Raw genomic sequence first — 15,438 nt, 5'->3', positions numbered from 1 at the left:
TAAGGGCCAGTTTTACATATAAACAATCCTACCTAATATAACTTAATAAGTGCTGAAAATACTATCATCAAACATACCTCAGGCATTGTCCCTATCTCTGTCTCAAAGTCTAAGAGAGATCTACAAGGCCCTACTGAAAATGCAAATGGAAACATAATCCACTAATAGAGTACCAGTCATCAATTCTTTAGCTTGAATATAGCTTATAAGGCTAGCTCTCATCATCTAATAAGGGCCAGACAACATGCTACATAGAAAAAGAAAGTTACTATTGAAGAGTCATCAGAGGACACTAGGCAGTCAGACAATGCTCTCGGTTAACAATTTAATAGAAATCTGAACAATGGGAGGGAGAGAACCAGGTGAATATTGGGGATAAAATCATTCCAGGTAGGAGAAAAAGCAAGAACAAATGCCCAGAGATAAGAATATACTTGGGGTGTTCAAGGAAAAGCAGGAGAGACAGTGGGTCTAGCGGAGAATGAGCAAAAAAGAGAATGGAAGGAGAGGAGGGAACTGAGGGCCCATGATAGACCATGAATTCCCTCATAGGTGTGGAGGAAAACCATTGGAGAGTTTGAACTGGAAAGTGACATGTCCTCCCCCGCCTTTTAAGTTGATAATTTTGGTAATCTTCCACCAAAGTTCTAAGTGCTGAAGTTCCCCCTAGGGTCTAGGCTCTATCCTCCCCTCTTCTCCATTTATAATTTTATTCAATAACTTTATTGAGTTCAAGTTTATAGGTTGATGGCTACCAGGTCTATATCTCTAGTCTCCAGTCATGGCCTCATCAGTATCTCCAGTTGGATTCTATTGGAGTCTCAAACAATATAAATCTGCCCTAACCACTGATTTCACTATCCTCACTTCCATCTTCTCAATCTCTTCCCAATGGACCCCACTGCAAAAAAACTGTATCACCATTTATCCAGGTGCTCTCACCATTAACCTAGTAGTCATTCTTACTTCTCTTATCTTCACACCTGCTATCTAATTCATCAGAAAACACAACAACAAAATATATTCCAAATCTGATCACTTTTTGTTTTATTGATTTTTTTTGCAGAGAGGAAGGGAGAGGGACAGAGAGCTAGAAGCATCGATGAGAGAGAAACATCGATCAGCTGCCCCCCACACACCCTCCACTGGGGATGTGCCCAGAACCAAGGCACATGCCCCTGACCGGAATCGAACCTGGGACCCCTCAGTCCGCAGGCCAACGCTCTAGCCACTGAGCCAAACTGGTCAGGGCATATCTGATCACTTCTTACCACGAAAAGGGCTATAACCACCACATGCGCACCTAGCCAACCTGCAACAGTCTTTAACTGGTCTCTGTTGGTTCCCAATTATGGGAGTTCCCTGGGTGAAATCGAAAACTGCCCCCTAACACAAAAAGCAAGACGAGACCAAAGAAAGAGGCAGACCACTCCATACTGGTAGTGACAGTTTTAATAAGCCAGGGAACTTACACACCAGACTTATCTTGGGGAGCCGAAAAACAAGTTGGTTACTACCTCCGCCCTCCAAAATCTCAAAAGTTTATATAGAGGCCTTAATGGGGTTCTGTCATGTATTCAGTCCAAACAGTCTAACAACACATTACTCTCTCAAGAATGTGTTCTTGAAATGGCTCCAGCTATGGGGCAGAACAAACATTTGAAGGCCAGGGGCAGGGAGGGGGTGGGAGGGGAGCCTCTGATTGCCTGGGTCCAGCTTGTGGGCCAATCAGCAATCACATCTTCTCAGACCTCCACCAATAGTCTCCTTAACTCCAGTCTGGCTTCCTTACCCCATTCTCACTTCAGCTTCCAGTCATTATTTAAATGTATCCATAAGATCTCATCCTCCTCCAGTGAAATCCATGAAAAAAATACCAAACTTGTTTTTAACCATGGCCTACAAATCTCCACATCATCGGAATCCTGTGTACCTTTCCAAACTACTTTATTCAGCTCTCCTCATCACTCACAATACTCTATAGACGGTGGCTATCTTTCAGTCACTCCAATATTCCAAACTTTTTCCTGAATCAAGGTCTTTGCACTGCTGCTTCTTCTGCCTGGAATACTTTCCCCCTCGACTTTCAATAGTTTCCTACTTCTCTTTTATATGGTCCTAGGGTGAGAACTGATGCAGAATCATGCTGCCTGGTTGAGAGAAACCTAAGCTTCTAGTTAATGGGTTTCATCAGTCATTCTCTCTCAGTATCACTATCTTATTAATATAAGTGCTATAAAAAGTAAGTTATATTAACCATTAATTTACATTTATTTCTATTGAATAAATCTGCCCACTCCACCTACCCAATTCCAAAAATGTAAGCTATTTTAGAACATGGACATGTTTTTCTTATTGATTGCTATATTCCTCAGCACTAGAATGCTGTCTAGAATATATGATTGTTTGCCAGATTGTATGATTATACATTGGAATTCAGTTCAATTATTTATTATTTAAGAGGTCTTTTATTCTAATGAAAAAATCTTGCTCCTATGAGAAAATGCAGTTCATGACCCAAACAATTAACTTTCAAATAAAATTTTCAGATATAACTGATCTGCATGTGAGGGTTTATATAGATAACATTTAGAAAATATAGTAAAGACCATACCCACCTTAACTGAAGGTTGTTGTTTTGTGGCCACAATGATCCAGTGAGCCATAAACACATTTAAAACAAAAATTTTAGTGGGTACCTTCAGAGGTTAACCAAATGGATAAATGCATTTTGGATTGCCTCATGGGTATGAAAATTTAGTGCACCAAGTACAGTTGCATTGTCATCTGATTCAGAACACCAAGCAGAATCTTAGATACACCAATTATGGGCCTGTTATTAAACTTTTCATTAATAATTTGGCTGATGCAATTATGCAAATGAAAGTATGCCATGTAGTTCTGCTAATGGCATTAAGATGAGTGGGTTGAACAGCAACTAGAGAACAAAGCTGCTGAACAAAATGTCAGATTTTGTTCACAGTATATAACACTTTGGGGGGATAATATTTTAGTGAAGTAATTTCCTCAGAGAATCATAAAATGGATAAATCCTCTAAAGGAATATGTTCCAGATTTCACAAGTCAGCCTGGATCATACTGTTTCTCTACTAAAAACTTCTGCATCATCAATAGTATCAATTAAATTTATACTGATCCTTTATCAACTTACCAACTGTTCATTTACAATGTCAGAAATCTAAGGTACAGCCCTATATTTCCATTTTCCCTAATAGTACCCCAAATTTAAGACCCAAGATCTTTAAGTTCTAGAAACCAAATAAAGTCACTCTCAGAGGGGTTTCTTTCAAAATTATCAGAAATGAGAATGAAAAAGAAAACTATTTTATTATTAAGGAGTTTCTCTTGCTATTAAATTCCTTTTGTAAAAGCTGAGTGCCTGCGCTCCACATGCAGGCCCAGGCAGTTAGAAATATTTCCTAAAAGGTTCCACTTTTCATTTCACTTTGCAAAATTGGCAGGTAGACAGCCGCGCTTTTAAAGAACTGTATTCTCAGGAAATAGACTTAGCTTGTTTATTGGTTCCTCTGATCTTCCAAATGCTTCCTGAGTCATTTGAGCTGAATGAGTTCTGTGCTCTTATGCCTAAAATCTGTACTCAGATGTGTTCAAATAAAGAAGGACTTTTGATGTTAATTTCTAACAATATTCTTGTAGTAACCCAAAAACACTTTTCTTTCCTCTTTTGACATGATTCATCCACTTACAAACTCAGGTTCCTATCAACTAATTTGTATGGCTTACTAAATACATTTAAGAAAACAGAGAAAAATGCACAGAAAACATTGAAATATAGGATAAATAAACCACAGGGACCATAGGAGGCTATGTAATATTCCAGGACAAAGGTGATGAGAATCTGAACTAAAGCAGTAACAGCAGAAGGTATAGAAGACAGAAGAGAAACAAGTCTTTGTTAGAATGAATAGAACCTGTTGCCTCACTAGATACTGTGTGTGAGACAAAAAGAAGTTAAGGAAGACTGACCCTGAAATACAGGGGAAGGAAGATGTTAAGAGTTAGTGCTCAGTTTCCATTCAGGCAAGGAAATGGAATAAGATTCATAAAAAAAAAAAAGATAACTGAATGAGAAACATGACTGTAGAGGGCCCCTGAGAAGGCACATGGGCATTTCTTTAATAAATTGTCAGCTGAATCCAGGGCAGAATCATGTCCTGGATACGCATTTTGCCAAAAAAGCAGAAGTGTTCTCAGCTTGACCTTCACTTTTGCTCAGGTGCTGAGGAGTGGATTTTATTATGTAAATCCAGCCAATCACCAGGAATGAATAGGACTCAGGCCCACCCAGAACTGACATTACAAGAATGCAAATAATCTCCTTTGTCTTGACCTTTGGTGCAACTTCCTGGTATTAGGGGTATAAAATAAACACTGTTTGGTGCTGGGTCTCCATCTCTCCATCAGAAGAGGACAGCGGTACCACCCGGTACCAGCTTTTTTCTTCCATCTTTGTGTTCTGTCTCTTTCTTTCATTTTCTCAATCCCCAGCAGCCCCTACTCAAAGAACCGGACCACTCTCTAGCCCCGTTGGACGCGGAAAAGAGAGACCCCTCCATACATGACTTCCAAAGAGATGACTTTCTGCAATTGACTCAGGGCTGCCAGAGATTTCCAAAATCTCCCCTGGGGTGGGACTACCACGGTTCTCTAAAGGCAGCACTCCAGCCTTGGGTGGAAAGGCCCAGACATAATATCCCGGAGTCCCTGACTTTGATAGAGGTGGATTTAATGTGTTTTCAGTCAAACTCAATTTGGTTCGCAGTTCCTTTTGAAAGAATCCTAGAACACTGTGTTATGGTGTTCAATGAGCCAATATTGCCTGTGTTGTTGATTATTTATTTTTATTCTTGGTTGTTCAAGAGCTAGATGTATCATTTTTTAAGGAATCATTTCAGAAATTTGAAATGTGTTTGTCATAATAAAGACTTGTGTGGGTCAATAGCATCCATCCTCACTACTATGAATGAATAAATGAATAAACAAACCAACCAACAATCAAATGAATAAATAAGGGGTTGACAATGCATCCAAATTTCAACCTAACAGCTTTTTTTTCTAAATGAGAAAGGTTAAGGAAAACAGACCCTGAGACACAGGGGAGGGAAATGTTAAACAACTGCACTTGAGAACTCCACTGCGTAATTCCACCAAGTAAGTATTACTATATTAGCGATAATTCTCAAGCTGGATAAATAATATAGGCAGAGAAACAAACTTGGGATGGAAAAGATTATACATTTTATATATGTATAGGTTTTAATCTTCTACAAAATATCTAACAGGAAATACTTAACAAGCAGTTGGAACTTGGCTTTGCTGAGGTTACAGGGGGATTAGACATTTGGGAGTCATCAGGATACATCATGGAAATGGTTGTGTTCTCAAAAGAAGAGCTTGTATAGGAAGATGAGATAAAAATTAAAAATAAAGTCATAAGAAACAGTAATAGTAAAAGATAGGAGATTAAGGAGAAACTAAACCATGGTAGATAACGAGTAAGCAGAGAGATAGGAAAAGCAAGGGAGATATTTTCATGGAAGGCAAAGGAGTATTTCAAATAAAGAATGAATAGAGGCCACTAGATTTTAATGTAACCTATTCAGATAGTTTAAGCAGAAATGGAAACCAGAATGCAGTAAAGTAAGTTGGAGAATGAAAAAGAAGTTCTGACAGAAACCCAGGCTGTTCTGTAAAGAAGGATGCTGATGAGAACATAGTAAAGGCGATATCATGTGGATAAAGCAGTCAAGAATGATTACCATGAGAAAGACATAAAACTTTTCTTATGGGAATAAAAAAGCTATTTTACAAAACATATATATTTGAAAAGATATGTACGTTCATGACTTCTACAAGACATAACTCACCATCAACAAAACAAAAACAACTTACTGAATGGTAGAAGACACTCCCCAATGATACATATGATGGGTTAAAATTCAAAATATACTAGAGGCCCAATACACAAAATTCATACAAGGGGCTCGGCCCTCACAGCTGCCAGGGCTTGCCTTGGGTTTTGCACCCCTGGCCTTATCCGGAAGGTCGTCAGGGAGGACGTCCAGAAGGTTGTTTGGATGTCTGGTCTAATTAGGATATTATGCTTTTATTATTATTATAGATAAGGAACTCATATAACTTAACACCAAAAAAAAAAAAAAAAAAATCCCAAATAATCAAATTAAAAAATGGGCAGAGGACCTGGATAGACATTTCTCCCAAGAGGACATACAGATGACCATCAGACATTTGAAAAGATACTCAAGATCACTAATCATTAGAGAACTGGAAATAAAAAACACAATGAGATATCACCTCACACTTGTTAAAATGCCTATCATCAATAAAGCAATAAAAAACAAGTGTTGGTGAGGATGTAGAGAAAAGGAAACTCGCATGCACTATTAATGGGATTGTAAACTGGTGCTATAGAAAACTATATGGAGGTTCCTCAAAAAATTAAAAACAGAATTACCATATGACCCAGCAATTCAACTTCTGGGTATTTATCTAAAGAAATTCAAAACACTAATTTGAAAAGATATATGTACCTCTATGTTCACTGCAGCATTATTTACAATAGCCAAGATATGAAAGCAACCTAAGTGTCCATTGATAAATGAATCGATAAAGAAGTTATGGTGGATACATACAATGGCATATTACTCAGCTAAAAAGAGAATATAATCTTGCCATTTGTGGCAACATAGATGGATTCATATAATATTATGATAAGTGAAATGAATCAGAGAAAGACAAATATCTTATTATATCACTTATACGTGGAATCTGAAATACAACATAAATGAACAAACAAAACAGAAACAAACTCCTAGATACAGAGAACAGGCTGATGATCACGATATGGGGGTTGGGGGTAGGAGAACTGGTGGAAAAGGTGAAAGGGAGTAAGAAGTTCAAATTGGCCCTAGCCAGTATGGCTCAGTGGATAGAGCATCGGCCTGTGGACCAAAGGGTGTCGGGTTTGATTCCGGTCAAGGGCAAGTCCCTTGGTTGCAGGCTGCTCCCCGGCCCTGGTCCTGGTAGGGGCCCATGCAGGAAGCATCCAATCGATGTGTTTCTCTCACATCGATGTTTCTCTCTGTCTTTCCCTCTCTCTTCCACACTCCCTAAAAGTCAATGGAAAAATATCCTTGGGTGAAGATAACAACAACAACAAAAAAGAAGTACAAATTGCCAATTGTAAAAATAGTCACAGAAAAAAAAAGTCACAGGGATGTAATGTACAACATAGGGAATATAGTTAATAAGACTGTAACAATTCTGTATGGTATCAGATGGATCCTAGATTTATTGGGGTGATCACTTCATAAGGTGATCACTCTGTAATTTATATTACTATAAATTAATATAAATGTCTAATCACTATGTTGTACACCTGAAACTAATATACTATTATATGTCAATTGCAATTGAAAAATAAATTTAAAAAAATAAAAGAATGAGACTACTCAAAAAGAAACATCTCTTGCATAATAATATTTAGACATTACTGACTATTGAAGAAAGATAGAGTTAATCAGATATGAGGTACCTTCCTATCCCACTACTACTCCCTGCCCTGAACTCAAGGCAACTAAGCAGGTTAGGACCACATGTTACCACCTTCACACTCACCCTCAAAATATCCATCCCCATGGGAGTGTCCTTCACTGCCCAGCTATCATTCCCTCTGAAGATTAGTTTGAACAAGAAATGCAGAAACCACATCAGGGAGAGTAGGTCCGCTCAGGGTTAAGGAGGTCATTTTCCCTATATACACAATAATAAACAGAGAACTGTGATCTTCAGAGAGAAACAGAAGCTCAGAGAAAAGTCAGTGCAAAGAATATGTGGCCTGAAAGGGATCAAAAAAAGAGGGGAGAGAGAGAAAGAAGAGAGAGAGAGAGAGAGAGAGAGAGAGAGAGAGAGAGAGAGAGAGAGAGAGAGAGAGAGAGAGAATGAATAGCTGCCTCAGTCCCAATCCACTGTGCCTGTTTCTACTGCAGTTTATTCCCATAAAGGCAAGTTACACACCACACGAAATGCTCCTAAATCCCTTTAATAAACCACCTGCATGTGAGATAAGTGAATGCATTTTCTTTCCTAGCAACTAAGTAATTTTGCCTAAAAAACATGGCTCCTTTTCTGATCCTTCCAGTGAAATTTAGAAAACTTCCAATACAAAGCTATGGATAATTTAAATGTCCAGCTACAATGCTATCAATCTTATCATGAGGAGAAGGAAGGTGACATGGCAAATGCACTGAATTTTACTTATGGAAAAGGATGAGCTTATTACAGTACTTTTCTTCAATCTGTGGAAAAGTAACTAAAACAGACGGTTCTTTGAATTTTTCTTCAAATGCTTCTGTTCTATGCTTCATAACAAAAATAAATATTCCTTCCATGAAAGAAAGGATCAGTCAATTATTATTTTTACCACCATACCCAGCCTCCCAATTTCCCCAAATCAGTCTCTGAGCTTGGGCTCACCCCTTATGTCACCTCAATTCTCTAAAGAAAACATTCCTCCTCTCCAAACTGCACTGGAAATCAGATATATCAGATAACACATGTAATCATATCTCATATATATTCGAGCCTAGGTAATAGCCTACAACCATGGAAGGTGGACAATCTGACCCTCCTGAGCCTCCGGGCCTGGACAGTGGTCCCGCTGGCCTCTCAGCCCTGGTGCAGCTGCCAATTCTCTCTCTGTACTCAGATTTCATGTGACACCCAGTTAAGTCCCTTTCAGGATGCTCTTTTCAACCCTCTTCAGCCCTTCCTGCTAGGCCTGGCCTAATTCCAATCCCACAGGTCAACAAACAAGCTGATCTGGGCCACCGATGACTAGCCAGAGAGCCCCACTCTCATCCCTCCCTTCCTATCTCTGCCTCTTTATCTGCCTCCCTCTGATGCCCTGAACCTGTAAATTCCCCAGGTGAGCAGAGCAGCTCTTAACAATAGAGGAATGGAAAGAACAGGAAAAAAGAGACTGTAAGTGACTTGAGGACAGACTCTATGTCTGTGTTGCTCATACTGTCCCCTCAGAAGCTGGGCTGGGAGACAGCATGAGGACGTACTTAGAAAATACTGATGAACAAATGAGCTACAAGGACGGCGGGATAGTAGTCACTCTGCCTACACCCAAGTACGTACTTCCCATTCTCTCAGAAGTGAAGCCTCCCAAAAGGACACAGACTCGCTATTTCATCACTCTAAACCTCACCCAGCTTCAAACATTACAGGAAACTGACATCATTTCTTTAAAAAATAAAAAGTAGATGAGACTAATCCATTTCACATACTGAGGTATCTTTCTGTAAAAAGCTCTTCTAAATGTTATTCTAGGGTTCTTTAAAATTGTCATTTATTTTCTATGACAATTCTTACAGGAAGGTTATAGGCATGTCAGTTTAATGTTAATAAATCAACATCAATATCCATCATAAATCATGATATTATGGTTTATGTTATTAAATCATCATAAAAAACATAAAATATGAACTTACATGTTTGGACAAGTTGGGGCTCTTTGAATCAACATCGTACCTAAAAGATTAAAATGGGAAACTCCAATTATTTCCATAACACACAACTAGAGAAAAATATCAGCATTTTTTTAAAAACATAAATAATATAGAAAGCATTCAAAATTATATCAGTGGGGAGAGAAATTTTTACTTCTACAACCTAAGTAGGAGTCCTAATATTTCAGTCATCAATTTTGCTGCTTGAAAATACAAGTTTAAAACTTCTCTTTCCTGCAAAGCAAATAGTGTTCTAATACTCTTCAAAATTCCCCCAAAACTGCAATTCCTCTTCTCTGGATCATTAAAAAAGAAGCAGAGAGGCTGATAACAGGGTGCCACTTGTTTTTGGGGGGTTTTGTTTGTTTTTTGTTTTATTTTTTTAAATATATTTTTATAGATTTGGACAGGGAGAGAGAGATAGAAACATCAAGATCAGAGAGAATCATTGACTGGCTGCCTCTTGCACACCCACTACTGGGGATCAAGCCCGCAACCAAGGCATGTGCCCTTGACAGGAGTCGAACCCAGGACCCTTCACTCCACAGTCCAATGCTCTATCTACTGAGCCAAACCGGGTAGGGCACAGGCTGTCATTTGCATGCATTTTAATTCTTATTTAATATCTTAAATGCTGTTGTTAAATTGGAAAGTTGGCTAAAGTAAGGAGACATTATTTTTCCCCAATCACAGAACTTGGAGAAAACATGTATGTTATAATAAGAAAAATGTGTTTCTACAGGATTACTATATGTCCTGTTTAGACTAGTTGTACTGAAATAAATGATTTCTTGAAGAGATACCGGGAAGACATCATTCACTACCACTTTGGCTCCTCTTCTTAAAGAATTTGTAGAAATGGTAAAATCACTGATAGTCAAAACAACCAGAATTTGCCAAATTCTTGAATAGGAAAATATTTGTACTCGTTCCAGTCTTCCTCCCAAATCATATTCCTTGCACATCCCTTATGCATAACTTCCTACAAAAAATTAACTGCCTTTTTTTAAGGTTAATTAAAGTCTTCCCTCACACAAAGCAAGAATGTTCTCACAAAGAAACAAAGCATCTCAATCAATGAAAGGCCAAGAATGGGAGTTCACCGAGTGCACTGATGCAGGACAGAGGTGCACTTAACCCCTAGTCGAGACCGGTTACCACAGACTGGCTTTACAATGACGTGATGGAAATACCAGCCTCAGAAGAATTACACATCACTGTCCTCCCAAACAGGGTGTGTTGGGCACTCGCAACAGCTGGAACCTAGAATTTTATATCAGCAAATGGCCAGCATCTATTGAAGACCAGCAGATGTTAGTACAAAAAGTACTTCTTACTCAAGACATTGTTCTTATTCAAGGCTTTTTTTTTTTTTTTTTAAGGCTAAGACTGAAATTAGCAACTGTAGTAACATCAAAGGTGAAACATAACTACACTGGCTCCTTCCCAAGACTCAGTCCTTGAAACTGGTTTCTATAAAGGCTTTAGTGTGGACTGGGGAGACACTACATGGTGTGATCTGTTACAGGAAGCAAAAAGAAAGGCGTTTAGGTTTTCATGACAAAGATTTACCTTCAAATACAACCCTCTCCCATTGTCTTCAGCAAAGCTTTTTAAATGCTATTATCTCAAAATGGGTAATTGATAGCATATCTCTAAAGGCTTCAGATATGTTGAATTATAATGCATTCTAAATGACAGTGATTTTTCCATCAATGGAATTTTCCTTCTAACATTTCTAAAAGTATCAAGACTAACTGTGGTCCTCACCCTCACAAGTCAGAACATAACACTACATCCTAATGGTTACAGAGTGTGTGTGTGGTCGTGGTGGTGGTGGTAGGGGGTTATGAATGCCATACTCTGCTTAAGAGAGGATACATTGCAAAGCAGGAAGCTCCGTAGTTTACCCTGAGGACTGTGCACCCCGCTGTGCCTAAATTTACTAAGGGGAATTTTGTAAGCAACTTCATCTAGCTACCGAAATCCTATTATTAGAGTACCTGATTGGCAGTAACTGCTTTGGATGGATCCTAAGGGCTGTTTTCTATTACACTGTGGCAGATGTGGACTGGAATGATTCCTGTATTCTAAAATTCCTACTAAGGTCCAAAGCTGAAAACAAAAGAAGCCAAGTATCATAGTTAGCTCGGAGCTGCCACTGGATGAGTCAGACCCTTCTCCAGGAAGCTTGCTCATAAAGTGACAGCCTATTCCCATAAAGGGAGGGCAGGAGGCGCTTCATTCACTGCCCAAAGCCAAGGGAAGGGACGCTCCAAAACCTGGGCTGCTCCTCAGAAGGGGAGGACAGCATCTGGATCCCTGGACAGCTAGAGATTGAACCTGCCTGCAGGTCTACCCTGCAGCTGCCAGGGGAAGAGAATGTCAGTTCAGCCCCAGGAAATGCCTGCTGAGAGCTGAGGAACAAGGAACAATGGTCTATTTAGTTCCTCCTCCACGATGAGGAAGACAAGTGCTTAACACAGGTCCCTGGAGGTTGGTACCCTCTACTGTCTACTCTAGAATCAGCCGTGGGCAAACTACGGCCCTTTTGAAATGAATAAAACTAAAAAAAAAAATACCATACCCTTTTATGTAATGATGTTTACTTTGAATTTATATTAGTTCACACAAACACTCCATCCATGCTTTTGTTCCGGCCCTCCGGTCTAGTTTAAGAACCCATTGTGGCCCTCCAGTCAAAAAGTTTGCCCACCCCTGGAGATTTTTCAGGAGGTAGGAGAGCCACATCTTTGCCTCCCACTCCCCTACCTTTCTGCTCGTCCACCTCCCTTTTCTCCTACAAGTAGCTGAGAGGGTAGCTCCAATGGAGAAGAGAGGTTGTGAATTAAGTTTGAGATGAAAGTTTTAAAGTAAAGAGTGCATAACGATTCAAAGTAAGATGGTTCTTGCCCTAACCGATTTGGCTCAAGGGTCCCAGGTTCCATTCCGGTCAAGGGCATGTACCTTGGCTGTGGGCACATCCCCAGTAGGAGATGTGCAGGAGGTGGCTGATCGATGTTTCTCTCTCATCAATGTTTCTAACTCTCTATCCCTCCCCCTTCCTCTCTGTAAAAAATCAATAAAATATATATTTTTTTTTTTAAAAGTAAGATGGTTCTAATAAAAAAAAGTCACTCAAAAGTCATGAATTTAGAATATTAAATAAAGGACCCATTAACCAATAGGGAAAACTGGAATTGACAGATTTGGGACAGTTATTGGAAAACTTAAAACAATTTTTTGGTATTGGTGTAACAAGAAACTTTCACTTTTTCAATGCCAATATTATTTAAAGTTTATAATAAATATGTTTAACTTCTAAATGAGAGAAAACAATACAGATGAATGAGAAAGAAGAAAGAGAGAAAGGGAAATAAAAAGAAACAAAGAATCATGAAATAGTGGCTGGTTTTTGGATAAAGTTAAGTCTAAAATAGAGGGGAAAATTAAGGGGGTACCATGCTGATGTAAGAAAAAAGGAAAATAGATTTTTAAAATTACTCTGAAGGCCCTGAACAATGGGAAAATCAAACTGCATTCAACCTGATTTATATGTTTTTTAAATAACAACACTATATGCAATCTCCATGATAAACATGGTCAGGAAATCATGACATTCCACTAAGTATACTTCATTGTTTTAAGTTATTCAAAATAAGGTTGGCCTCTTTAAATACACATGATGTTCATAAACTCTCTTTAATTATTTCAATATTTTAAGCACATATTATAATATAACATACTTTTCCTTCTCAATAGATTTCCTTTTAACAAAATCCAGGAAGTTCAACAATCACCACAGTTTATCTCTGTGGAACAAAAACTCAATGATACTATCTTACAAGCAGACTGACTCCAGATTCTCTGTGAACAGGGAGTTGATGTTAACAATAGTATTTTAATATGGCTGATACAGTATCAAAAATCACAGGAATATTGAAAATGCCAAAATTATCAAGCATCCCGGGCCTTGGAAATATAAGGCATGATGTGATAAAAAGAAACCATAGTTAGGCAGGGATGCATGTACTATATAAAGAGGCAGCTGAAAGAAACTTAAAGATCTGAGAGACATCCCCCATGGGTAGATGAGATCATTGTGGAGTACAGGCAGAACTTGCAAGATTAAGGCATAGGACAGTTTGAAAGAATGTCCATATATACTGCTCAGCATTTCTGCATGGTTAAATTGCTCACTTACTATTTCAAGAGACATACAACCAAAAACCTGTAAAATGCACAGCAGTACTATGGCAATGCTCAGCTCACATGCTAAATAAAATTAATCTAGTTTCCTGACAATATAATCTAGTATTCAGTGCAACCATAGGACCCAGCCTTAGGTTATTAAAATTGCCTTTAAATATTAATTCTTTCAAATGCAAGTTTTAGTAGAACTTACAAGTCAAAACGAAGATTCTCTCTTTCTTCAAAAAAGTAGTCCAGAATAAATTTTCTTACAAAATCCGGGTTGAGTGTATTATCAATTACTTCAGTCCTTCCAAACTGTTGAGGGAGAGAGAGGTTAAATCAAGCCTTGCGTTACTTTTATAGGATCAACTTAGTATTAACATAGTTCCTTGAAAATATAAACAACAAATATCCAAGTGATTTTATAAAATAAAGTCCTGCAGAAAGTTTTTAGAGATCAAATCATTCCCTCTTATTTATGGGAATCAGAACATGAGCACTGAGTTCATTCAAATTACTAGAAAAGCAGCTTCTGAAAATTCATATAAAAGGCTTCCCCTTTGCTCCCCATCTGAACGCCAAATCCCTTTCTAATCAAAAAAAGTTATTTCTATCTTAATTTAAATTCACCACATATATTTTGCCTAACCTAGTGCATAACTCATCTAAGCAACACATATTCTTACACTTGGAGGAGTCAAAGTATTCATAATCAAGCAGTCCTCTACACTAGTGGTCGCCAACCTTCGGACCTCACAGAGGTGACAACAGCTCAGCCCCAGCCGATGAGAAGGAGTGGGGGGAGAGAAGTGATTGGATTCTTATACCTGGAGGTAGAGCCAATGGGATGTAGGTGTGAGAGAGGAGGTGAGGGTATAGCCAGGATATGTAGGACTGGCCCAGAGAGCACTAGTGGTCCGCGGACCGCCGGTTGGCAACCGCTGCTCTACACAATACAGTGATTAGCCATGTTTTGGGCAGAAGTTTTTTATACTCTATTATACACTTTAATCACTTGGTTTTTGTTTTGTTTTCATTCTTATGGTACCTAGACAGCCAACACTGAATCTATGATTCTTTACACATTTTAAGCTAGTACATTGCATTTTTACTCAGAAAAAATAAGTTTCCCCAACTTAGGGGATGTGAAACCAAGAAAGAAAACTCCACATCTAGACTTCCTTTCCTTTCAATGTGAAGGAAGGCCACCAGGCACTGCCTCCTAAGATCAAGCAGAAACTTTTTATCTCTTTTTTGTATTAGGCTCACATTCTTACCCTCCTGTTGTCATGGAATTCTAATGAGGGAATTTGAACCTCTGGTTCTGAACAGCATTATGCATGCTGTCTTATCAGAGAACCAACTTTTATTCAAGTTCAAGGAAAAACTATCCTTTTAATAGGAACAAAAGAACTGTGCTAATCCACTAAAAAGTGAAGGTCATGAGCTAACATAAATTTTGATAATGAAACGATGGTACAAAATACCAATGACAAAGGACTTACCATGGCTATTGCTAATTATCCAAATAAGAACTAGTTTGCAGAGGCTTATGCACTGGGCAATGTTTTAAATCATGGATAAATATCATATATATAAACCATAACCAAGGTAACTAATTCAACATTTCCAAAATACTGAGCATTTACTTTGAACAATAATAATG

General features: G+C 38.4%; 1 protein-coding gene across 1 annotated transcript in view; it reads right to left on the bottom strand.

Annotated features, from left to right (window-relative positions):
- The window catches only part of CPNE8 (copine 8), a 193,277-nt gene that overhangs the window by 129,831 nt on the left and 48,008 nt on the right, over positions 1 to 15,438 (bottom strand). Inside the window, exons 4-5 of the mRNA XM_081083691.1 lie at positions 13,984 to 14,087; positions 9,561 to 9,600 (exon numbers count right to left, since the gene is read on the bottom strand). Of these exons, the coding sequence (XP_080939817.1) occupies positions 9,561 to 9,600; positions 13,984 to 14,087 (144 nt within the window). The remainder of the gene's footprint in view (positions 1 to 9,560; positions 9,601 to 13,983; positions 14,088 to 15,438) is intronic.

The sequence above is a fragment of the Myotis nattereri genome (genome assembly GCF_964212035.1).
Source record: "Myotis nattereri genome assembly, chromosome: 2".
NCBI classification, from domain to species: domain Eukaryota; kingdom Metazoa; phylum Chordata; class Mammalia; order Chiroptera; family Vespertilionidae; genus Myotis; species Myotis nattereri.
Note: the sequence above shows the minus strand (reverse complement) of the source record. Positions and strands in the feature narration are given on the sequence as shown.